Raw genomic sequence first — 25,331 nt, 5'->3', positions numbered from 1 at the left:
CACCAAAACTCTTCATAGGATTTTGGTTTTGTTTTGTTTCTTTAAATTAAGGGACCAGCCAGAGCTGTGAAGTTAGTATAGAGAAAAAATGGTATCTCAGTTAGAGGTGAAAAATGACATATGATGATTTCTTCAAGATTGTAATGTAGAAAATAAATTTTTTCACTGATAACAGAAAGGAAAGTAATAAATAGCTTCTTGTATTCTGTGTATATTTGAGTTACTTTTCACCTTAAAGACTATTTTACATGATATCTTAATATCCTGTAATATAGATCTAAAAGATCTAAAGTGTTTAGAAAGACCTGTATGCTGATATCTTGCTCCTACCTCTGTATCCCAATCTTGCCTTCCTCACCTGATTTTTATTAGTCTCTTTCTTCTTCCAATGCTGTTTTTAATGCAAGCAAATATGCATATATTTTACTTCTTACACCCATGTCTCCCACAGTTCAGGTCAGTTCAGTCTCTCAGTCGTGTCTGACTCTTTGCGACCTCATTGACTGCACTATGTCAGGTTTCCCTGTCCGTCACCAACTCCCAGAGCGTGCTCAAACTCATGCCCATCAAGTCGGTGATGCCATCCAACCATCTCATCCTCTATACTCCCCTTCTCCACCAGCCTTCAATCTTTCCCAGCATCGGGGTCTTTTCTAATGAATCAGTTCTTCACATAAGGTAGCCAAAATATTAAAGTTTCCAGCTTTAGCATCAGTCCTTCCAATGAATATTCAGAACTGATTTCCTTTAGGATGGACTGGTTGGATCTTCTTGCAGTCCAAGGGACTCTCAAGAGTCTCCTCCAACACCACAGTTCAAAAGCATCAATTCTACACTCAGCTTTCTTTATGGTCCAATTCTCACATCTGCACATGACTACTGGAAAAACCATAGTTTTAACTATATGGACCTTTGTCAGCAAAGTAATGTCTTTGCTTTTTAATATTTTGTCTAGGTTTGTCATAGCTTTTCTTTCTTTTTTATTTATTTTTTTTAAATTTTATTTTATTTTTAAACTTTACAAATTGTATTAGTTTTGCCAAATATCAAAATGAATCCAAGGAGCAAGTGTCTTTTAATTTCATGGCTACAGTCACCATCTGCAGTAATTTTAGAGTCCAAGAATGTATTCTCTCACTGTTTCCACTGTTTCCCCACCTATTTGCCATGAAGTGATGGGACCAGGTGCCATGATTTTCGTTTTCTGAATGTTGAGTTTTAAACCATCTTTTTCACTCTTCTCTTTCACTTTCATCAAGAGGCTCTTTAGTTCCTCTTCACTTTCTGCCATAAGGGGGGTATCATCTGCATATCTGAGGTTATTGATATTTCTTCTGGCAGTCTTGATTCCAGCTTGTGCTTCATCCATTGTGGCATTTCGCATGGTGTACTCTGCATATAAGTTAAATAAACAGGGTGACTGTATACAGCCTTGACATATGCCTTTCCCAATTTGAAACCAGTCCATTGTTCATTGTCCAGTTCTATCTGTTGCTTCTTGACCTGCATAAATATTTCTCAGGAGACAGGTAAAGAAAGAAATAAAGTGAAGTCGCTAAGTTGTGTCCAACTCTTTGTGACCCCATGGACTGTAGCCCACCAGGCTCCTCTGTCCATGGGATTTTCCAGGCAAGAATACTGGAGTGGGTTGCCATTACCTTCTCCAGAAGATCTCCCCAGCCCAGGAATTGAACCCAGGTCTCCCACATTGTAGGCAGACACTTTATTGTCTAAGCCACCAGGGAAGTCCAAAGTGAAATCGCTCAGTCATGTCCAACTCTTTGCGCCCCATGAACTGTAGACCCCCAGGCTCCTCCGTCCATGGGATTTTCCAGGCAAGAGTACTAGAGTGGGTTGCCATTGCCTTCTCCAGAGGATCTTCCTCACCCAGGGATCGAACCCAGGTCTCCCACATTGCCAGCAGACACTCTACCGTCTGAGCCACCAGACAGGTAAAGTGGTCTGGCATTCCCATCTCTTGAAGAATTTTTCACAGTTTGTTGTGATCCACACAGTCAAAGGCTTTAGCATAGTCAATAAAGCATAAGTAGATATGTCTCCCACAAATACACGAAATGTAGAAAAATGCATACTTCTAAGTCCTTTGCTTTTTTCCTTTAGCTTTGTATCTTGGAGATCTTTCCTTATCAGTCTATGGGTATTTTCCTATGCTTTTGCAGGTACACAGACACAATTACAGATGGACACTTAGGCTGTTGCCATCTTTTGCCATACCTCAGATATGCAGATGACACCACCCTTATGGCAGAAAGTGAAGAGGAACTAAAAAGCCTCTTGATGAAAGTGAAAGAGAAGAGTGAAAAAGTTGGCTTAAAGCTCAACATTCAGAAAACTAAGATCATGGCATCTAGTCCCATCACTTCATGGGAAATAGATGGGGAAAGAGTGGAAACAGTGTCAGACTTTATTTTGGGGGGCTCCAAAATCACTGCAGATGGTGACTGTAGCCATGAAATTAAAAGACGCTTACTCCTTGGAAGGAAAGTTATGACCAACCTAGATAGCATATTCAAAAGCAGAGACATTACTTTGCCAACAAAGGTCCGTCTGGTCAAGGCTATGGTTTTTCCAGTGGTTATGTATGGATGTGAGAGTTGGACTGTGAAGAAAGCTGAGCGCCGAAGAATTGATGCTTTTGAACTGTGGTGTTGGAGAAAACCCTTGAGAGTCCCTTGGACTGCAAAGAGATCCAACCAGTGCATTCTGAAGGAGATCAGCCCTGGGATTTCTTTGGAAGGAATGATGCTAAAGCTGAAACTCCGGTACTTTGGCCACCTCATGTGAAAAGTTGACTCATTGGAAAAGACTCTGATGCTGGGAGGGATTGGGGGCAGGAGGAGAAGGGGACGACAGAGGATGAGATGGCTTGATGGCATCACCGACTCGATGGACGTGGGTTTGGGTGAGCTCTGGGAGTTGGTGATGGACAGGGTGGCCTGGTGTGCTGCAGTTCATGGGGTGGCAAAGAGTTGGACCTGACTGAGTGACTGAACTGAACTGAACAGTTCCCCTGGAGAAGGAAATGGCAACCCACTCCAGTATTCTTCCTGGAGAATTCCATAGACAGAGAAGCCTATGGTGGGCTACAGTCCATGGGATTGCAAACAACTAACACTTTCACTTTCTTTTTCAACAGTACCTCAAAGAATAACCTTCTCCAAGAATTATTTTGTACTTATATGCATTTGTTGTAAAGTGGAATTTTCTGTCTCTATTGATTGGCTTTCTACTATAAGGAAGAATGTTCCCTTTTTCCTTGTTTTTATCACTATGAACTTAGGAATTCTTACTGTATTCACTTTTTTAGTTTTTACCAGTATTTATCTTGATGTTCGAATTGTCCCAATTTAGGCCACTTGGATCACCTTCCACTCCCATACTCTTTGTTTGATCTCCATCGTTCTTTTGTACATTCTTTCTGGCAAAATGTGTTCTGGACTAATAATCCTGAAATCTGCCACTTCTTCAAGAGGAACTGATTCCTTTTGATGGAGAACAGTATTTAGAAGTCAAGTTGTGCATACCAAGTGTGTTTATAGCTACTGGGGTGTCCAGGTCCAATTTAAACTAAATTTTTAGTTTCAAGTTTGGGGGCTATGTGTGTAGTCTTATTAAGACTCATGATTATCAGTTCTGTGGAGAGTCTTTTTTTCTTTATTTCTCTTTTACCTAAGGCTATGATGCCGTATCCCAGAGTCTCCCTCTGTAGCCTGGGTTAGGCAGTGTTGACCTATTTACAATGTCCATTTGGGACTCACTTCTTTTTGTACTCTCTCTGATTCACTCATCCTCAAAGGCAAGGCCCTTGACTTTTTTGTTGTTGTTCTTTTTAAACCTTCACAGATATATGGGAGTCATTAATTTCTGGATTACAAGGAATCCTCAGGTATACTCAAGACAAATGCCTGCTCTAGAGTTAGCTATTTTTCATTAGCTTACCTCTGTAAATTTGTAGTTTTCTTTTTGTTTCTCGAGAATTCTCTTATATTTCTGTCACTTTTTAAAGAGATGGTTTTTTAATTTTGTGTTTGATATTTTTAGGTGCTGATAACTTAGGTTTTCTTTATGTTGGGGAAAATACAGCTCTATAATTTTAAAATTAGATATAGTTGAAGCTTTCTCCAACAATATAGGATTTTGCTTAAAGAAATTATTTATAAAAATATTAAAGCAAAAATTCAGGTAGAATGTCTTAGAAAGAAGGAATTATTTATGAAGAGTTATAGTTGACTAATTTAGTGCTGAAAGTTAGAAGATAATCCTAGGTGTGATCAAGTTTCTTGCATTATTTCAACAGGTTATTTTTTCTACCATTTCATTCCATCTATTTCTGTTTCTTGCTCTTGTTTATGAGGAGACTTAGGATCATAATCCTGGCTTCAGGAGAGAGAGAAGATAATAATTAGTTGCACCCATTTCACATGCTAGCAAAGTAATGCTCAAAATCCTCCAAGCTAGCCTCAGCAGGATATGAACCAAGAACTTCCAGATGTATCAGCTGGATTTAGAAAAGGCAAAGGAACCAGAGATCAAGTTCCCAACATCCACTGGATCACACAAAAAGCAAGAGAGTTCCAGAAGAACATCTACCTCTACTTTATTGACTACACTAAAGTCTTTGACTGTGTGGATCACAACAAACCGAGGAAATTCTTAAAGAGTTGGGAATACCAGACCGCCTTATCTGCTTTGTGAGAAACCTGTACGCAGGTCAGGAAGCAACAGAACCAGACATAGAACAACGGACTGGTTTCAAATTCGGAAAGAAGTACGTAAAGGCTGTATATTGTTACCCTGCTTATTTAACTTATATGGAGAGTACATCATGCAAAATGCTGGACTGGGTGAAGCACAAGCTGAAATCAAGATTGCCAAGAGAAAAATCAGTAACCTAAGACATGCAGATGATACCACCCTTATGGCAGAAAGTGAAGAAGAACTAAAGAGCCTCTTGATGAAAGTGAAAGAGGAGAGTGAAAAAGCTGGCTTAAAACTTTAGTTGTACTCGAGTTCATCTAAGTACATTCAAAAATCTAAGATCATGGCATCAGGTCCTATCAGTTCAGGGCAAATAGATGGGGTACCGATGGAAACTGTGACTGACTATTTTCTTGGGCTCCAAAATCACTGTAGATGGTGACTGCCGCCATGAAATTAAATGACGCTTGCTCCTTGAAAGAAAAGCTATGACAAACCTAGACAGCATATTAAAAAGTAGAGACATTTCTTTGCTGACAAAGATCTTTGTAGTCAAAACTATGGTTTTTCCAGTAATCATGTACAGATGTGACAGCTGGACAGTAAAAAAAAAAAAAAGACTGAATGCCGAAGAATTGATGCCTTTGGACTGTGGTATTGAAGAGGACTCTTGACGACTCCCTTGGACTGCAAGGAGATCAAACCAGTCAATAATAAAGGAAATCAACCCTGAATATTCACTGAAAGGTCTGATGCTGAAACTGAAACTCCAATACTTTGGCCACACTGATGCGAAGAGCCCTCTCATTGGAAAAGACCCTGATTCTGGGAAAGATTAAAGGCAGGAGGAGAAGGGGATGACAGAGGATGAGATGCTTGAATGGCAGCACCAACTCGATGGAGATGAGTTTGAGCAAGCTCTGGCTGATGGTGAAGGACAGGGAGACCTGGCGTGCTGAAGTCCATGGGGTCGCAAACAGTTAAACATGACTGAGTGACTGAACAACAACAGTCCTTTATTGTCTTTCTACCATTTCTCTTCTTAGACTTAAAAAATTAAGATGAAATAGAGTAGTGTGCAGGATGGAGCTATCTTCACTCCCAGTTTGGCTTTCATTTTGCAACTTGTTTATTTTTGGAAATCTTAACATTTTCTGTGGAATTAATCGATGAGCTAGATGTGCTGGGATTTAGAGAGCTTTAGACCAGATTACTAAAATAAAGGTTCAGTTTAGATAGTATTGTGTTAATGAGGCCATAATTATGGGCTATTTCATTGTCGTGACCAGTTGTTTTCTAAACTCACATAATTTATTATCAACCCTGACCAGCCATTTCAGTTGTGTCTTAGTTGTTTCACGTACTGGTCAAGGGAATGTGGGTGGATCCCTGGGAGTTAATCACTCCTGTTGAGGAAACAGTTCATTACATTTAAATTTCTACAGTGAGTCATTAACACAATTCTCATATTTAAAGTTCTGCTTGTATCTTTTCTGACACTTTCTATCTTGCCTTTATTCACATAGCTTCTCAGAGAAACTAAAAACAAAGAAACAAAAAATAATGATTAAGGGATAATTATGATCAAAGGACTTTGGTATGCTGGTGATATTTTATCCATCAGTATTTATGTCTAAAACAGATAATTAGTATTAACCATCCTTTCAGTTTACATTATTTTTCTTATTGTGTGTGTGCTGTCATCATATATAGGACCTTAAACATGTTCCTCAGGCAAGAGTAAGTCTTGGTGAATGAGGATTGTTACTGCTGTCAAATTAAGATACTTTGTTCTGTAACCTTCTTATCTAAATATACTATTTTAATTGAGTCAAATCCCAAAGGCCTTTTTGTATCACCTTGGAGCATAATGAACTTTTTCCTCCTAATTCTTAAAAGATGAGTATTCCAGGGTGATTGTTTACAAAACTTTTTAGGGGGCAAATCCAACTTTTTTAAACTGGCTTTGTTACTCACTCTCAGGGATACTATCATCCCATAGTTTTCATTTCTGACCCAGGGGCCAGTGTATGCTCTCATTTTCTTAGTTTTTTTGTTTGTTTGTTTCTCATTGTTTTGTTGCCTCACTCATGTCCGCACATCACCTTCTATTTCCAATCTGTATGTTCAAAACTTACTTGTTTTAGTGTTTAGGGTATTATTTATGGGCTTCTCATGTGGCGCTAGTGGTAAAGAACCTGCCTGCCAATGCAGGAGACTTAAGAGATGCGGGTTCAATCCCTGGTCTGGAAGATCCCCTGGAGGAGGGCATGGCAACCCACTCTAGTATTCTTGCCTGTAGAATCCCATGGACATCAGAGCCTGGTGGGCTACAGTCCATAGTGTCACAGAGAGTTGGACACTACTGAAGCAACTTAGTACACAGTGTATTGTTTAGATAATTAGGTAATTATTTCTGTAGGATATGCTGATATGGGATAATGTTTGTTTTAACTATGCTTCTCTCAACATAATATTGCTACTTTTGATGTTTAGTGCAGTAACAACTAATGAAGATACCAGGAAGAAAGACTTTTAATATTGTATTGATAAACTGTTCTTTCTGTACTTAGGACTATTTCCTTGTATTTTTATTAGTCTATTTTAATGAATATAGTATAAAACTATTTTAGCTTGGCTGTGTCATCTTTTTTCAATTACATGTTTGTTAGACAGCATTTTCATTTGTGAGCAGTGTTTTGAAATATACCTCTGCTCATCATCCAGATGTGTCCTACATTCAATATTGATTTAAATTTGCTTTACATTCCTTAGTTAAAATGGTCATTCCTTTTGTCTTCTCATATGTACTTTACTTTCTGAAAACTGACTTCTTTGTTTTTTTAATTTTACTTTTTTGTGGGGAAATCTCTTGTCAAAGGAACTTTAATTTTGTTTTCAAAACGGAATTGACTTGGAAAATCCCGTTTTACTTGAGTCTGAAAATGGAAAGGTGACATTTTTAATTGCAAAAGGTGTTTGAAATATCTAGAGTAACTACTGCTATAAAATGTGTTCATGTATATAAAGACTAGAGGATGATATTCAAAGAATTGAAAAAAGGTTAATTCTTTTTATAAAATTTTATTTAATAACATATAGTCATTTTCAATTTAAAAGGAAGAAGATATTATCAGATCTCTGCCTATTTAACTTTAGAGAAAACTTTGTTTGGTCTATTATGTAGACATCCAGTCAGTATAGCACTTTATTCATTGTACAAATACTTATGATTTTTCATCTTTTCTAGGAAATATCAATTAGTGTTAACATCTCATATCAATTTTATTGTAATGTTTTGAAGATTTAGTCATGAAGAGAAATAACACCTTGCTTCAAAACAATTGGTGTCCTCTTCAATAAAATAATACATTCTTATTGGACCTCATTATATCCTGGGGTTTTATTACATCATTTTTGTGAGTGTGAGTTTTAAGAGGAAACTTTGATCATGTCAACATTCAACTTTTAAAAAATATTTGTTCTGTGCTATGTGCTGTGCTAAGTCGCTTCAGTCTTGTCCTACTCTTGACAACCCTATGGACTGTAGCCCCCCAAGCTCCTGTGTTCATGGCATTCTCCAGCCAGCGATACTGGAGTGGATTACCATACTTTCCTCCAGGGGATCTTCCTGACCCAGGAATCAAACCTGTGTCTCTTAGGTCTCCTGCATTGGCAGGTGGGTTCTTTATCACTAGCACCACCTGGGAAGCCAAAAAAAGTGATTATTAATTATTTATTTTATTATTTATTTGCCCTGCTAGGTCTTAGTTGTGTCATGAGGTATCTTCAGTCTTTAGTTTTGTCATGTGAACTCATATATTACACTTCTTTCAACACAATTTCTTTACAGAGAAAATGTAACATAAGGTTCAGAAATTATGATTTCTTTTGTTTTTGTTTTGTGTGTGTGTGTGTGAGATTCTAAAACAAAAGTACTGTTTTATCTTAGGAGACACATTACTTTTCCATGTGGTCTTCTTTACTGCTTTTACCTGTAGCGTATGAATAAAGTCTATTATTGAGTTGCATGCTCTATTCCGGATGAATTCACAGAAACCGTATTTGGAAAAACTATGCTGACTCTTTGTGACCCCATGGACAGTAGCCTACCAGGCTCTGCCGTCCATGGGACTTTCCAGGCAAGAATACTGGAGTGGGCTGCCATTTCCTTCTCCAGGGGATCTTTCCAACCCAGGGATGGAACCCAGGTCTCCTGCATTGCAGGCAGACGCTTTACCATCTGAGCCACCTAAGGGCCTACATGTATGTGTCAGAAGCAGTGTCATCAGTGGGTCAGCTTAAAACACTTTTGCAAAATAACACACAGATTTTTCTAGATAGATATAGAAAAATGAGAAGTGTTGACTAGAAGAAGCCATTCTGTGGGACTGGTCATCTCCAGTAGACACTGGATTCCTGGGTAGAAATGTGGTATCAAGTATTTTCCAGGTTTTTTTCTGAATATTGATCTATCGATTTTTTGTTTTTGAAAAATGAACTTGGAAGCTGATTTATTGAGATAATTGAGACCATTTGCCATGAAATTCCTCATATATCCCATCTTGAACTATAAAAATAGCTCTGCCCTGTTACTTATATGCTCCTCCTTTCCTCTAACCTGAGATTCCTTAAAGTGAATTCCTCTGCTTTGTTTCTGTATCTCATCTCAGTTTTTTAAATTTTAAGCTCTCTAGTTCCTCCTTGGGTGAACAACTTTAATAAAAGTGAATATGTAAGGGTCACCATGACTACCACACAAAATTTAATGGCTTCTTAAGGGTTCTTATTTGTCTTGAATTTCACAAATTTAATCCTGCTGACTACTCACATCTCCTTGAAACTCTGTATCCCATTAGCTCCAATGACACTACAATTTTTCCTTCTGTTAACTTTTTGTCCACTGCTTCTCTTTTATTTCAGTTGAATTTAACAATCATTTAATATGGCATAAGAATTAGACAAAAAGCTGAATCCAGTTAGGCACTCAGTATTGTTTTTAACTCAAAATGTGTCTCAATTGCATTTCTCTTTTCCATTCCCTTTGCTTCCATTCTGGTTGACTTCTTTCCTTGGCTTACTATAGTTGTCTTCCAGTTTTCTCTGCCCACAGGCTCTTCTTCCTCCATTTCCTCTTTGTTTCTGTTTCACAATATTCTTCCTAAAGGATTGTCTTTAACCAGGTTTTATGCTGCTTTACCCCATTATTACACTGTTTTTACCAGGGTATCATGCTGCTAAGGAACCTTCAGTGAATCCTTGTTTGTCTCAAGTCTCGCCCTTCATTCTAGCCTTTTTAGTTTCAAAAGTTGGGTCCCATCTCTCTCTCTTTTCTATTCTCACTAAACATTTGTCCATTTATTCTGGAAATTAAACTCTTCTGGTGTCCTGTGTTCTGTGCATTCTATGTTTAGGATTTCCTCCAGGCTTCTTCTTACTTTGTCTCTTTTATATTTTCTTACTACATTTTCTCAGCTGTCTTGGTCTTACAGTTTTTTAAACTAATTTTGCCCTACCAACCTCTTTTCCCTAGCTTACTTCTCTTCAGTACTATTTAGTTTAGTTCTTGATTTTCTCTAATAGTTTATTATTTTTCAGATTTTTCTGTTCATCTAATAACTTGTAAATATTTTGAGGCCAGAGAGATGAAATCATATTTTTGATAAGTGTGAGGTCATAGATATTCCACAAATATTTGCCCATTGAGTAAAAATAAGACATGGAGGTTTAGGTATTTAAATCTCCTTCATTTTCAATAAGAAATTGAAGCTAATTTCTGAGTAAAACATAGTTTAACTATTACAATTTTATTAACTTATGTAGTTTTGAAAATTTTGCATCAGCAGGGGGCAGTCAAACCAAAGTTCATTTTGCTATCATATGAAAAATTAAAATTAATCTCTGTGAAACTTACTCTACTTGGGTTCCCAGTTACACTTTATAATCTACTTGTAAGAAAAGGTGAAAACTCTTTAGTAGTAGGTTTGTAGAAACTTTTTTTTTTGTTTGTTTTACTCATGGAAGGTAAATTTTTTAAGTGAAAACAATGAAAAAATATTTTTTAGAACATAAAATGCTGTATTTGTTGTTTTTGATTGGTAGCCCCTTTACACAGAAATTTATTTTTTCTGCCTCCAAATTAGTTTTTCAGTAAAATCAACTTATTAAGCTGTTTTTCATTCAACAAAGTATTAACTTTGATAGACTACTTTTATTTTCTCCTGTGAACTTGAGAAAAATGAGTTTTTTATTAGACGCTGTAGTGTGACACTCTAAAACGCAGTTTGGCAGATTCTTCAAGTTTAATTGGGTTTTTCCCTGAGCCTTTGCTCTTGCTGGCTGCAAACGCCTAGTGGTTTGTGTTTATAGATGTGCTCATTTTCAGCTCCTTCTCCTGGAGGTTAGCCTAGTGCTTAGGAAGAGAGAGACACAGTTTATACTGAATAGTGTTTAACATAGACTGATGGTATTACTGTATTTCCTGTTTTGTGTTCACAATAAGAAGATTCTGAAAAAACCCGCCTTTGTATAAATACTTCACTGACATTCCAGACAAGTATAATCTTGTCTGCTAGTAGGCAGGAAAGAGTGATGTCCTGGAATGCTGTTAAGAGAAGGAAATCTCTTTGTGTTCCACAAATGATACCCGTAAACCTTTTAAGAATATAATTTAAAAATGACAACTCTGTATTTGCTTTTCCTTCCGTTTATTAACTTTGTATGCTTCAAAGTTCAGAAATGAATTTAGTCAGAAAAAAAATCCATTGTGTCTGAGAAAACAAGCATCTTCCTGGTAGTTTGCTAGAAATGGCTGGTAGAAACACCAGAGGGTAAACATGAAAAAGGGTTTAGTAAATAATTATTACTTTTTTCCCTCTTAGCATGAAACTTATTTTGATACTTCAGTCAGGCTTTTGATAATTCTCTGCAGGCTTAAAAGATGCAGGATTTTCTACTCTTCTCCAAATTTCCAGTAAAGAAATAATTTGAAGATTGTTTTGAGAATACAAATTATATATTTTTAAAGTTAGATTGGAAGTTTTTATGTTATTCTGTTATTGTGAACCATTAAGATTTAGAAAAATAAATCATATAACTTTAATCTTGAATATTATAGTGAATGGGTTTTCTTATACTTAATTATGATAGTTAAGAATTCAATTAAAATTGTACTGAAGTTTGTCTACAGTGACTGAAAAAGTAATAGTCATGATTAAAGCTTTGAATAATAACAATGACAAATAGCATAGACTAAACCTATGTCTGATTTCTAGATTATTTGTGCTTTTTCTGCTTTCTTGTTATATTCATTATTAATGTGAGAAATAACCTAATTACTTACATTGACTCTCTACTTCAGCCCTCATTCCTTCCAAAAATCCAACAAAACAAAGAATCATTTGTGAGTATTTTTAAATACATACAAACTTTAAAATGCTTATCAGTTTCAAACTGTAGAAATCTATCATGTGCTTTTTGTGATTAGGTAATTCTTTTTGTAATTAGGTAATTAGGTACATTAATATGTACATGTCGTATGTTGTGCCTTTTGTTTAAATATTTGCTTTAAAATGTGTTAATATTATTCTTTGTGTATGCCCCTTGTCATAAATCTGCTTTGATGAGTTCTGAAAATACTGTGACTGCTGTATCTTCAGTTAAGAGTCTTTTAAAGGGAGTAACAACACAGTGGAGCCGCTAACTTGATAATGGAGGTTCCATGGTGTCAGAAACTCAGATTCCTTCTATCTTGCTGCTGTACCGTTCTTTAGGCCACATAGTAAAAATCTCATTCTTATGTCACTTTGGTTCTCAATCGGATGAGCAGGAATGAGGGATGAGGTAATGAAGAGCTCAGTCTCTCACTCTAAGGACATAATCTATAAATTTGTTGTTGTTCAGCTGTAAAATCATGTCCAACTCTTTTGCGACCCCATGAACTGCAGCACACCAGGCTTCCCTATCCTTCACTGTCTCCCAGAGTTTACTCAAACTCATGTCCATTGAGTCAGTGATGTTATCTATCTATGTCATCCTCTGCCCTTCCCTCCACCCCCCACTATTCTCTTGCCCTCAATCTTTCCCAGCATCAGGGTCTTTTCCAGTGTTTTACATGGCAATAATCTGGTTTTACTTGTATTTCTGTCTCCTCTTGATGCCTTTACATATTTATTCTCCTCTGCTTAGCCATAAAATGTTGAAGTTAATGAAAATTGTGTGCCATGACCCCTCTTTTCCTTTTCTGTCCATAGGCAATCTCATCTATACCCATGGCTTTAGGAATCAACATGATTGCCCCTGATTCATCTCAGAGATTTGTTTTGACCTCTTCATTGAACTGCCTACTTAGATACCTCAAAGGCATTTCAAATTCAGCATATCCTGAATCTAAGTTTTGTTGAAAATATTTTAATCATTAAATCTTAACTTTATAAAATCAATATAGTATCATACTTGATCCTATAGGTAAAAACTGAGATGTAGACAGGTTAAGAAACTTTACCAAGGTAATAGAGCTTAGTAACTTGTGTATAGTTCTCTGAGTTTTTGATAAGTGTGAATAATTGTATAACTACCACTACAATCACAATACAAAAAATTTATTCATTGCAAAAAGCTTCTTCATGCTGCACCTTTGTAGTCAAACCCTCTTTCTGCCACTAACCCCCGGCAACTATTGATCTGTCCCTATAGTTGTCATTTCTCTTGTCATATAAATGGAATTATATTATATGTAGCCTTTGAACATGGCTTTTACTTAGGTTTTTGAAATTTATTTGTGTTGTCTGTATCAGTGATTTGTTCCTTTTCTCTTGCTGGGTAGTATTCCACTGTCTAGAAGTGCTACAGTTTGTATATCCATACATTCCAATTTGTTGAAGGATATTTTAGACTGTTTTCATTTTTTGTTATGAATAGTGAAAGTGTTAGTTGCTCAGTCGTGTCCCAGTCTTTGGGACCCCATGGACTGTAGCCCACCAGACTCCTCTGTACATGGGATTTTCATGCAAGAATACTGGAGTGAGTTGCCATTCCCTTCTCCAGGGGATCTTTGACCCAGGAATCGAACCTGGGTCTCTTGCATTGCAGGCAGTTTCTTGAGCCACCAGGGAAGCTTCTTTGTTATGAATAGTGCTGCTATAAACATGAGTGGACAGATTTTTGTGTGAATGTAAGTATTCCTATCTCTAGAAATAGTAAGTCATAGGGTAACTGTTACTGGCAGTTTGTGTCTTCTTCCTCTTTTGAGGTTTCTCAATTTTCTCAATCTTTTCAAAGACCCTGGTTTCATTGATTTTTCTCTTTTGCTTTTTAATTTTCAATTTAATTGGTATCTGTTCTTGTACAATTTTCCTTCTTCCTTTGGGTATTTTTTGCTCTTTTTATTCTTGTTTCATATAGTGGAAACATTACTGATTTGAAACCTCTCTTCAGATGCTATAGATTACTCTCAAAGCACCGCATTAGTGGCATTTCACAAATTTTTGATATATTTTTATTTTATTTTCATTTAGCTCAAATATTTTCTAATTTCTCCCCTAAGATTTGATTTCCTTTTTGATTACAGATTTGATTACCAGTGTATGTTGCTTAATTTCCAAGTATCTGGAAGCTGTCCAGATAGAATTGTGCTTTTAACTCCTAGTTAATTGTTATGGCAGAGACATTTTTGTATGATTTCAGTTCTTTTAAATTTGATAGATTTCTTTCATGATCCAGGATACCATCCTGTCATTGAATGTTCCATGTAATTTTTAAAAGAATGTAGTTTGCTGTTGTTGGGATATCTTTTTCTATTCTTTTACATATAACATATCTATTATTTTATTTCATTTTAGTTTCATATACAATAACAGTTAGGTCTCGGATTTTTTAATTGATGTGTTTATACCATTTACATTTAGTAAAATTGTCAGCATGTTTGGGTTTAGTTCTATGATTTGTTTTTCTGTTTGTTTTTCTTTCCTCTACTATCTTTTGTCAGCTTCCTTTTGAATTACTGAAATATTTTTCAGTACTCTCTTTTAGTTTATATTTTGCTTTTGTTATTGTATTTCTTTGTATGCTTTTTAAAATTTAGTTATCCTAGTTATTATAATATTAATACTTCATTTTTCAGATTCTACTTAGATTTACTATATTATAACTTAAAGTGAGACCTTACAACCATCTGGGTCAAGAAAAGTCAGCAGATATTTGGTGACAGCTAGGTGTGTGCCTCAGAAGACATCCTTAAGTTATTTGCTCTTTAGCCTCTTCTTGGCTTAATGTTTTCTGTACTACCTTTAATCATTTGTTTTGTTCTATACTACTTTCAGCCTGTAGTGTACAAGTATGTAGGAAATAACTGTATTCATGCCTTTTTTCTTGGAATTATTTTTTTAATTCAATATTAGATTATTAATATAAATGAGAAAACTGAGATGCTAAGAAATTTAATTGCCTAAGGTCACATAGCTAATAAGTGGCAGGTCTTAGATTTTTACTCTGGCCCTCTTGCTTCAGGGTAGGCACATTTGACCATAATGCTACTACTGACTATATTTTACTTCAGACAATAGTAGAGCTTATGACAAATCTCTTACTCTTTTAAGCATAAGGTTTTTAAGTCTACTTATTACTATATCTGTGAGTGTTCTAATTTATTAAGTTTTTAAAATGTACTTTTTTTCCCATCTTCTTTTTTTATTTTTTTTTAATTGGAGGATAATTGCTCTACTGAATTTTGTTGTTTTCTGTCAAACCTCAACATGAATCAGCCACAGGTATACTTGTATCTCCTCGGTTTTGAACCTCCTTCCCATCTCCCTCCCCATCCCACCTCTCTAGATTGATATAGAGCCCCTGTTTGAGTTTCCTGAGCCATACAGCAAATTCCCGTTGGCTATCTATTTTACATATGGTAATATAATTTTCCATATTATTCTTTCCATACATCTCACCCTCTCCACCCCTCTCTCCATGTCCGTAAGTGTATTCTCTATGTCTGTTTCTCCATTGCTGTCCTGGAAATAAGTTCTTCAGTACCATTATTCTAGATTCTGTATATATGTGTTTGAATGATATATTTCTCTTTCTGACTCACTTCACTCTGTATAATAGGTTCTAAGTTCATCCACCTCATCAGAACTGACTCAAATGTGTTCCTTTTTATGGCTGAGTAATATTTTCCATTGTGTATATGTACCATAACTTCTTTATCCATTCATCTGTTGATGGACATCTAGGTTGCTTCCATGTTTTAGCTGTTGTAAATAGTGCTTCAGTGAACAATGGGATACATGTGTCTTTTTCAATTTTGTTTTCCTCAGGGTATATGCCTAGGAGTGGGATTGCTGGGTCATATGTTGGTTTTATTTCTAGTTTTTTTAAGGAATCACCATACCGTCTTCCATAGTAGCTGTATCAATTTACATTTCCATCAACAGTGCAGGAGCATTCCCTTTTCTGTATATCCTCTGCAGCATTTATTGTTTGTAGATTTTTTGATGATGGAAAAATCCTTGCATTCCTGGAATAAACCCGACTTGATCATTGTGTATGAGCTTTTTGATGTGTTGCTGAATTCTGTTTGCTAAAATTTTGTTGAGGATTTTTGCATCAATGTTCATCAGTGATATTGGCCTCTAGTTTTCTTTTTTTTGTGTTGTCTTTGTCTGGTTTTGGTATCAGGGTGATGGTGGCCTCGTAGAATAAGTTTGGAAGTGTTCCTTCCTCTGCAGTTTTTTGAAAGACTTTTAGAAGGATATGCATTAGCTCTTCTCTAAATGTTTGATAGAATGCTCCTGTGAAGCCATCTGGTCCTGGGCTTTTGTTTTGTGGGAGAATTTTGCTCACAACTTCAATTTCAGTGCTTGTAATTGGGTTGTTCATAATTTCTATTTCTTCTTGGTTCAGTCTTGGGAAGATTGAACTTTTCTAAGAATCTGTCCACTTCTTCCAGGTTACCATATAATGTTTCATAATAGTCTCTTATAATACTTTGTATTTCTACATTGTCTGTTGTAACCTCGTCCTTTTTCATTTCTAATTTTGTTGATATGATTCTTCGCTTTTTCTTGATGAATCTGGCTAAATGTTTGTCAATTTTATCTTCTCAAAGAACCAGCTTTTAGTTTTATTAATCTTTACTATTATTTCTTTCTTTTTCATTTGTTTCTGCTCATACCTTTATGATTTCTTTCCTTCTACTAATTTTGGGGGATTTTTGTTGTTGTTCTTTTTGCAGTTGTTTTAGGTGTAAAGTTAGGTTGTCAATTCAATGGTTTTCTTCTTTCTTGGGGTAGGATTGTATTGCTATAAACTTCCCTCTTAGAACTGCTTTTGCTGCATCCCATAGGTTTTGAGTTGTGTTTTCATTGTCATTTGTTTCCAGAAATTTTTTTTATTTCCCTTTTGATTTCTTCAGTAACCTGTTGGTTATTTAGAAACGTGTTGTTTAATCTCCATGTGTTTGTGTTTCTTACAATGTTTTTCTTGTAATTGATATCTAGTCTCATAGCATTGTGGTCGGAGAAGATGCTTGATACGATTTCAGTTTTCTTAAATTTACTGAGGTTTTATTTGTGACCCAAGATGTGGTCTATCCTGGAGAATGTTCCATGTGCACTTGAGAAGAAGGTGTATTCTTCTGCATTTGGATGGAATGTCCTGAAGATATCAATGAGATCCATCTCATCTAATGTATCATTTAAGACTTGTGTTTTCTTATTAATTTTCTGTTTTGATGATCTGTCCATTGGTATGAGTGGGTTGTTAAAGTCTCCTACTATTATTGTGTTACTGTTAATTTCTCCTTTTTTGTCTGTTAATGTTTTGTCTTATGTATTGAGGTGCTCCTATGTTGGGTGCATAGATATTTACAATTGTTATGTCTTCCTCTTGGATTGATCCCTTGATCATTATATAGTGTCCCCTCTTATCTCTTGTAATAGTCTTTATTTTAAGGTCTATTTTGCATGTTATGACCAACCTAGATAGCATATTAAAAAGCAGAGACATTACTTTGCCAACAAAAGTCCGTCTAGTCAAGGCTATGGTTTTTCCAGTGGTCATGTATGGATGTGAGAGTTGGACTGTGAAGAAAGCTGAGGGCCGAAGAATTGATGCTTTTGAACTGTGGTGTTGGAGAAGACTCTTGAGAGTCCCTTGGACTGAAAGGAGATCCAACCAGTCCATTCTAAAGGAGATCAGTCCTGGGTGTTCTTTGGAAGGAATGATGCTAAAGCTGAAGCTCCAGTACTTTGGCCACCTCATGTGAAGAGTTGACTCATTGGAAAAGACTCTGATGCTGGGAGGGATTGGGGGCAGGAGGAGAAGGGGACGACAGAGGATGAGATGGCTGGATGGCATCACCGACCCAATGGACGTGAGTTTGAGTGAACTCCGGGAGTTGGTGATGGACAGGGAGGCCTGGCATGCTGCAATTCATGGGGTCGCAAAGAGTCGGACACGACTGAGCGACTGAACTGAACTGAACTAAACTTGTCTGATACAAGGATTGCTACTCCACCTTTCTTTTGTTTCCCATTTGCATGGAATATATTTTTCCATCATCTCATTTTCAGTCTACATGTGTCTTTAGGCCTGAAGTGGGTTTCTTGTAGACAGCATATATATGGGTCTTGTTTTTGTATCCATTCAGCTAGTCTGTGTCTTTAGGTTGGAGCATTTAATCCATTTACCTTTAAATAATTATTGATATGTATGTTCCTATTGCCATTTTCTTAATTGTTTGTGGTTGATTGGTAGATCTTTGTTCTTCTCTTGTATTTCTTGACTATATAAGTCCATTTAACATTTGTTGTAAAGCTGGTTTGGTGGTACTGAATTCTCTTAACTTTTGCTTTTCTGAAAGGTTTTTATTTCTCCATTAATTTTGAATGAGATCCTTGCCGGGTACAGTAATCTTCATTGTAGATGTTCCCCTTTCAGTATGTTAAATATATCCTGCTATTCCCTTCTGGCCTGCAGAGTTTCTGCTGAAAGCTCATCTGTTAAGCGTATGGGGTTTCCCTTGTCTGTTACTTGTCGCTTCTCCCTTGGTGCTTTAAATATTCTTTCCTTGTGTTTAGTCTTTGTTAGTTTGACTAGTATGTGTCTTGGCGTGTTTCTCCTTGGGTTTATCCTATATGGGACTCTTTGTGCCTCTTGGACTTGATTGACTATTTCCTTTTCCATGTTGGGGAAATTTTCAACTATAATCTCTTCAAAAATGTTCTCATACCCTTTTTCTCTTGTTCTTCTGGGACCCCTATAATATTCAAGTGTTGGTGTATTTGATATTGTCCCAGAGGTCTCTGAGCCTATCCTCAGTTCTTTTCATTCTTTTTACTTTATTCTGCTCTTCAGAAGTTATTTCCACCATTTTACCTTCCAGCTCACTGATTCATTCTACTTCAGATATTCTGCTGTTGAAATTTTTTTAATTTTAGTAATTTTGTTGTTTGTATGTTCATTCTTTAATTCTTCTAGGTCTTTGTTAATTGATTCTTGCATTTTCTCCATTTTGTTTTCAAGGTTTTTTGATCATCTTTATTATCATTATTCTGAATTCTCTTTCAGGTAGTTTGCCTATTTCTTCTTCATTTATTTGGACTTCTGCATTTCTACTTTGTTCCTTCATTTGTGTAGTATTTCTCTGCCTTTTCATTATTTTCTTTTTGTAACTTATTGTGTTTGAGGTCTCCTTTTCCCGGGCTTTCAAAGTTGAATTCTTTCTTCCTTTTGGTTTCTGGCCTCCTAAGTTTGGTCCAGTGGTTTGTGTAAGCTTTGTGAGATTTGTGCTGAGTTTTTGTTTGTTTGTTTTTCCTCTGATGGGCAAGGCTGAGTGAGGTGGTATTCCTGTCTGCTGATGATTTGGTTTGTATTTTTGTTTTGTTTGTTGTTTAGATGAGGCGTCCTGCACAGGGTGCTACTGGTGGTTGGGTGATGCTGGGTCTTGTATTCAAGTGGTTTCCTTTTTGTGAGTTCTCACTATTTGATACTCCCCAGGGTTAGTTCTCTGGTAGTCTATGGTCTTGGAGTCAGTGCTCCCACTCCAAAGGCTCAGGGCTTGATCTCTACTGAAAAGCAGAGACTTTCAGATTGGCTTAAAATTCTGCCATATACTGTTTATAAGATGCATGCCTGTAGAATTTCAGATCAGACTAAAGTACCATTTGACATGTTTTGGTTTCCATATTCCATGCTTTAATTATAAGATTTGCCATGAACTACAGTTGGGGCACCTGGTGGGCTGGCTCCACCCTAGCCATGCTCCAGGAGAGGCCCTGAGGAGTAGGTTGCGACACCCTGCCCACCTCCTGCTCCCATACTTCTTAAAATGGCTCTTAAAATTTTGTTTCAGCAATTTTTAACATTTTTGAGTTAGTGGAATTAGTTTTTGGCATCAAAAAAATTTGTGGATTCCCATATGCTGCTGCTCCTGCTGCTAAGTCGCTTCAGTCATGTCCGACTCTGTGCGACCCCATAGACACAAGCCTACCAGATTCCCCCGTCCCTGGGATTCTCCAGGCAAGAACGCTGGAATGGTTTGCCATTTCCTTCTCCAATGCATGAAAGTGAAAAGTGAAAGTGAAGTCGCTCAGTCGTCCCCAACTCTTAGCAACCCCGTGGACTGCAGCCTACCAGGCTCCTCCGTCTATGGGATTTTCTAGGCAAGAGTACTGGAGTGGGGTGCCATTGCCTTCTCTGGGATTCCCATTAATTGCAGTTAAATTTTCTCAGTGTAATTGAAAAAATGTCTTCTGGAAAATGGTACTGAAAACTGTGTAACATTTTCTTTCCTGTGTTTTTGTAATCATAGCATATTTATATATATTTGAAAAAACAACAGCAAAATATGTGCTAGTCATATTATTTCTTCATTTTTAGATAATGCTTGGTATTCATTAGGGTCTTTAAGTACAAGAGTTTGCAACCACACTTTAGACTATTAGTGAATAATAGTAACAAAAGTAAAATTTGCATTTTTTTCCCTAGGATGCTAGAGTTGAATAGATTCAAATTTAGGGGGAAAATATATACACATACGGAGAAGGCAATGGCAACCCACTCCAGTACTCTTGCCTGGAAAATCCCATGGACGGAGGAGCCTGGTGGGCTGCAGTCCATGGGGTCGATAAGAGTCGGGCACGACTGAGTGACTTCACTATCACTTTCATGCATTGGAGAAGGAAATGGCAACCCATTCCAGTATTCTTGCCTGGAGAATCCCAGGGACGGGGGAGCCTGGTGGCCTGCTGTCTATGGGGTCACACAGAGTCGGACACGACTGAAGTGACACAGCAGCAGCAGCAGCAGCTTATACACATACAGATCAAAGAACTCTAATTTTTATCAAACTCAAACCTTACCATTAAAATGGAAATATTCTTCATATTATCCACCTAAAAGGTTCCTATTACATGTGAAGTATTCAATGGTATAATTTTTTGAATTTTTAATAGCTATCTTTTTCTCTTTCAGCTTTGATTATAGTATATAGTCTTCTCAAATGGAAATAGAAATTTTTCTTTTTTAAAATATTAAGACAACCAAAAACTTGGTGTATATGAAGCAGATTATTTCAAAGAATATAAAGCTAATTGATCTGAATATGCTTCAAATTTGACTGCTTTCTTTTTCTTTCTTCTTTAGTAATTATATTTTCCTAAAGAATTAGTACTCGAGGTCATTTGAAAAGATCCATTAAAGCCATCAATGCAATTGTTCTGAACAGAGTACTTTTAAGCAGCCTCTATTTTTGTTTTTTAGCCTTGGGCACAATAATCTTTTCTTCTTTCTGAAATCAAATGAGTTTTAAAGATTTGAGAAAATCAACACTAATGTTTGGAGGTTAAAATGGATCCATTCAACAGACTTTTGATTCAGAAAAGCTAGAAGTAAAAATATAAATTCTAGTTTTACAAATATAGTAATGAAGATTATGATTTAGTGGTAACTTAATCTCCATATTAGAGAATTAAAATCAGTGAATTTCAAAAGATCTGATTGATAAAGTAACATCTGGATTAATGTACTCTGTTTAAAACCATTATAAAGGAATGACTGGTCATATAAACTGAACTTTTATCTTTCATGTAAGTAAAAATATATGTTGTATTTTATGTTCTGTAAAAGTTGACACATTATTATACTACTTGTATAGTGTAAATAGCAATTTGGGGACAACTTTGTGAATGATTACTAATTTTATAAATCATTTAATTTATACATTCTTTTAAATTTTTATGCTTATTAGTTAGAATGAACTTTTTCCTGTTTTCAAATCGAGATCCATTCCTCTTCAGCCAAAGCAAATGAATAGATTTCCAGGATAATACAGTTTAAAATACTATCCTCACAAAGAGATAGAGGTCCTGTAGCTAAAGTTGAAGAACTCACTTTCTTCCTTCTTTTTAAGACACACAAAGCATACATCACAATGATTCATCCTGTTCATTGCCATCAAGATTTGTATGTTATAATAAGCCCCACTCTCTCTCTGTGTTGACTCCTCTCCAGAATACTGTGGCGAATCACAGGTGGATTAAAAAGATGCTCAAAGAGCCCTCAGGAGTAGGCAAACAATCAACTGACAGGTCATTGCTGAATCAAGGAATTATACCCTTTTCTTTGGCATATCACAGCCCATGAAGGCTAACATTTTGGTGACTGTTTCAGGAAAAGAAATACTGTACTGTATTTCCTCTCTTCCCTTCAATGTCTGTTATACAAAGCAAACAAACTTGTTTACAGAACAGCCAGCCCTTTGGTTGAGTAAATGACAGGTAGGAAATTAAGCTGTTAATACAGGAGGATGACTAAGTGAGGAAATCCGTCTTTTGTCAACCACTCTTACATTTTTATTATTTTCAAGTAGAATCTGCTTTCAGTTTCAGTGGGGGTGTTAGATGTATGTGGCTTAATGGATTTTGTACTTGAAATTCTGGCTTCCCTCTTTTGCTTACAATCCAACATCACAGTAGAAAATAATGCAAATAGTCTTCTAAATGATTGATATACAGTGATGATTTAGGCTTATTTATTGAGTCAGAGCTCCACACCTGTTCTGTGTCATAACAACTTCCTCCAAGAATGAGTTTTTTTTTTAAGCCATCCTTTCTTGCAATGCCAGAGGCATTAAAAATCTCTAAATTGAATAATACTGAATTAAATTTGCTTCTTATTTAAATCTATTTAAAGGTAACCCTTTGCATACTTTCTGGGTTTTTTAGTATGGATTGTTGATTATCATATTGTATGTATACATGTTTATACATTAGGATTATTTCTTTTTTATAAATTTTGATAAGATATTAATCTTGACATTTATCATAACATGAAGAACAATCCTAACATTATTTACAATGTTCTTCCCCTAAATGAAGTTTATTGAAAGCAACTGTGATGTTTACATTTAAGTTCATCAAAGTAACACATACAAGATGAACAAGACTTTACTTATTTGGTGGTACATGGAAATTCAAGCTCACATTTAATATATCAGTATTGTCATGAACCTACTGAAAAACGCTTATGTCATTTTAGGCTTCATTAATGACAGTTTCTAGATCACATAAACTAATGTTTTGAGGTATTCTGTCCTGGTTAGGTCACAACTAGAATATAATATACAATTTTGAGATCTCATGGTTTGTGAATAATTTTAGATATAACAGGTATAGATCAGAGCATGATTTTACCTTGGAGAACAGAAAAATACATGCAGATACAGTTATTGCCTTCAGATGTTTAAAAGTTTATAGAAGAGACAGAGTTAAAAGGTTCTGGTGAATCAGAACAAATTCCCAATGAACTAAAATTGTTCACTTATTACCCTCTTATTGCAAGTGTTTTAAAAAAGGGTTGATTATGCTAAATATCTGCTAAGTTGATTCAAAGTTGGAAAAGATCGTTTCTTATCTCGTCAATTTTGATTGAAGTTGATTAGGAAGCTGGAAAAGATAAGTCTGATCTGGTTTCAATTTTGAATTGAATTGGCAAGCATAAAATGATTTCATTATTCAGTCACTTAGCATATATGTGAATATTTACAGATTTGAAATTTAAATTTTGAGACTAATCTTTGAAAATTACCTTATGTTTTTTCTTCTTTTTAAATGATGATTCCAGATATTTATAAAAAAGGAAACATAAAAATTTGTCCCAGGTCATTTAAGTCTGGCCTGAAGCTAGAGGTAGGAATGAGAGTGAATAATACAGGTCCCCTGTTTAACATGTGAATCCCACTTTTCCCATCATATATGAAGTTGAACATTAAGAATTTAAATGGACAGTCTAATAACTTACTGCTTTCTTTGAAGCAAGCATGGTTCCACCTCAAAAGGGGGGAAATGTATTTGAATTTCATTCTTTGACAGTATTGTCCTTTGAACTCTAGGCTGACTGAATAAATAAGCTTTTTGGCTCATCTCATCTTCCAAAACTTCCTGACCTTATTCTCCTTTCTTTAATGTTTTAACTATTTCAGAGAGTGGATAGTAAATATAGCTTATATGTTTGTGTAGAATTCAGCAAGGGAGATTGTGTGCCTTGCATTAAATATTAATATCTATATTGCTATAAATTTTAATTGCTTTTAGATACTAGTTGACATTGAGTAGCACACAGAAAGTACCTATTACATAAACTTACTGTGGAATGTAAAAGTGAAAGAATGAATATGCATATGCATGCATCCTTTATAGTTACAAGATCAGTGATCATGTTTTATTGATGGCCTAGTCTTAGGGTGTTTTTTGACACTCTCAAGTCCTGATTAACATTTGTCATATAATAAATATATCAATTTAGGTAGCAGCAGATAGGTGTCAGCATTTGAAAAGAGCAAATAATTATCATTTAAATAATTAGCTTATTTCTTTGTTAAATTATGAATTTTCTAGGGATTCTATGCGTATGTTGATTTCATATCAATCTAAAACAATGCATTGAATAAATGTATTAACTTTAGTAGTCTGCCATAAACTTCACTCTATTCTTGTGGCCATTAATTTAGGAGAATGGTAGTTCTTGATGCCCTCACAGTATTAATCTCTAGAAAATAGCACAAAGGTTTCTGAGATCTCAAGGAATCTGGAATGGTTGTATATGTATGGTCCTCACCCACTGTCAGAAATCCAGCTACTTAGGAGCTTTTCCAGTTTTTTGGCTCATATGTAAGTGGAATTTTCTGATTTCCTCAACTTGGTGACTAAATTTTTTGTATTTTTAAATTGGTCTGGATTGATACCAGTCTATTTAGAGAAGGGTAGCCTGGAAAGTGTTAAGCCAGAGACAGGAAGACTGAAGATTGAAGCACCTTGTTGTTCATTGTACACATAATACCTTATTTTCTCCAAGGTTCTTGTTGAGCCTATGTGATTTGCGTTACAGACTTTCCAGTACAGTCTACAACATATACTGAATAAACTACACCATCTGTATCTTTCTGTCTGTTCTAATCTTGGTCAACATCTGCATAGCACTTCTAGTAGAATTGCATACAATTTATGAGCTCAAAATAAACACAATGAAGATTTAAGCTTTTCATCTTTATTCTAGGAACATTCCCTATTTCCAAAATATTTATATTATTGTGATTCTACTATGAAATCATAAGACAA

At 35.8% G+C, this 25,331-nt stretch overlaps 1 protein-coding gene across 18 annotated transcripts in view; it reads left to right on the top strand.

Annotated features, from left to right (window-relative positions):
• The window catches only part of AFG2A (AAA ATPase AFG2A), a 382,680-nt gene that overhangs the window by 129,907 nt on the left and 227,442 nt on the right, over positions 1-25,331 (top strand). Inside the window, exon 15 of one of the 18 annotated variants that reach the window (XM_086346838.1) lies at positions 12,972-13,156. The exons of the other annotated variants lie outside the window; for them this stretch is intronic. Coding sequence (XP_086202964.1) covers positions 12,972-13,121 — 150 coding nt within the window. The 3' untranslated portion in view covers positions 13,122-13,156. Of the gene's footprint in view, positions 1-12,971; positions 13,157-25,331 lie in introns of those variants that run through there. 18 annotated transcript variants of the gene reach the window in all.

The sequence above is a fragment of the Bos grunniens genome, chromosome 17 (genome assembly GCF_055505025.1).
Source record: "Bos grunniens cultivar Pamir isolate PY7600 chromosome 17, Bosgru_T2T1.0, whole genome shotgun sequence".
In the NCBI taxonomy this organism is placed as follows: Eukaryota; Metazoa; Chordata; class Mammalia; order Artiodactyla; family Bovidae; genus Bos; species Bos grunniens.
The sequence above is the reverse complement of the archived record's forward strand: the minus strand, read 5'-3'. Positions and strand labels throughout refer to the sequence as shown.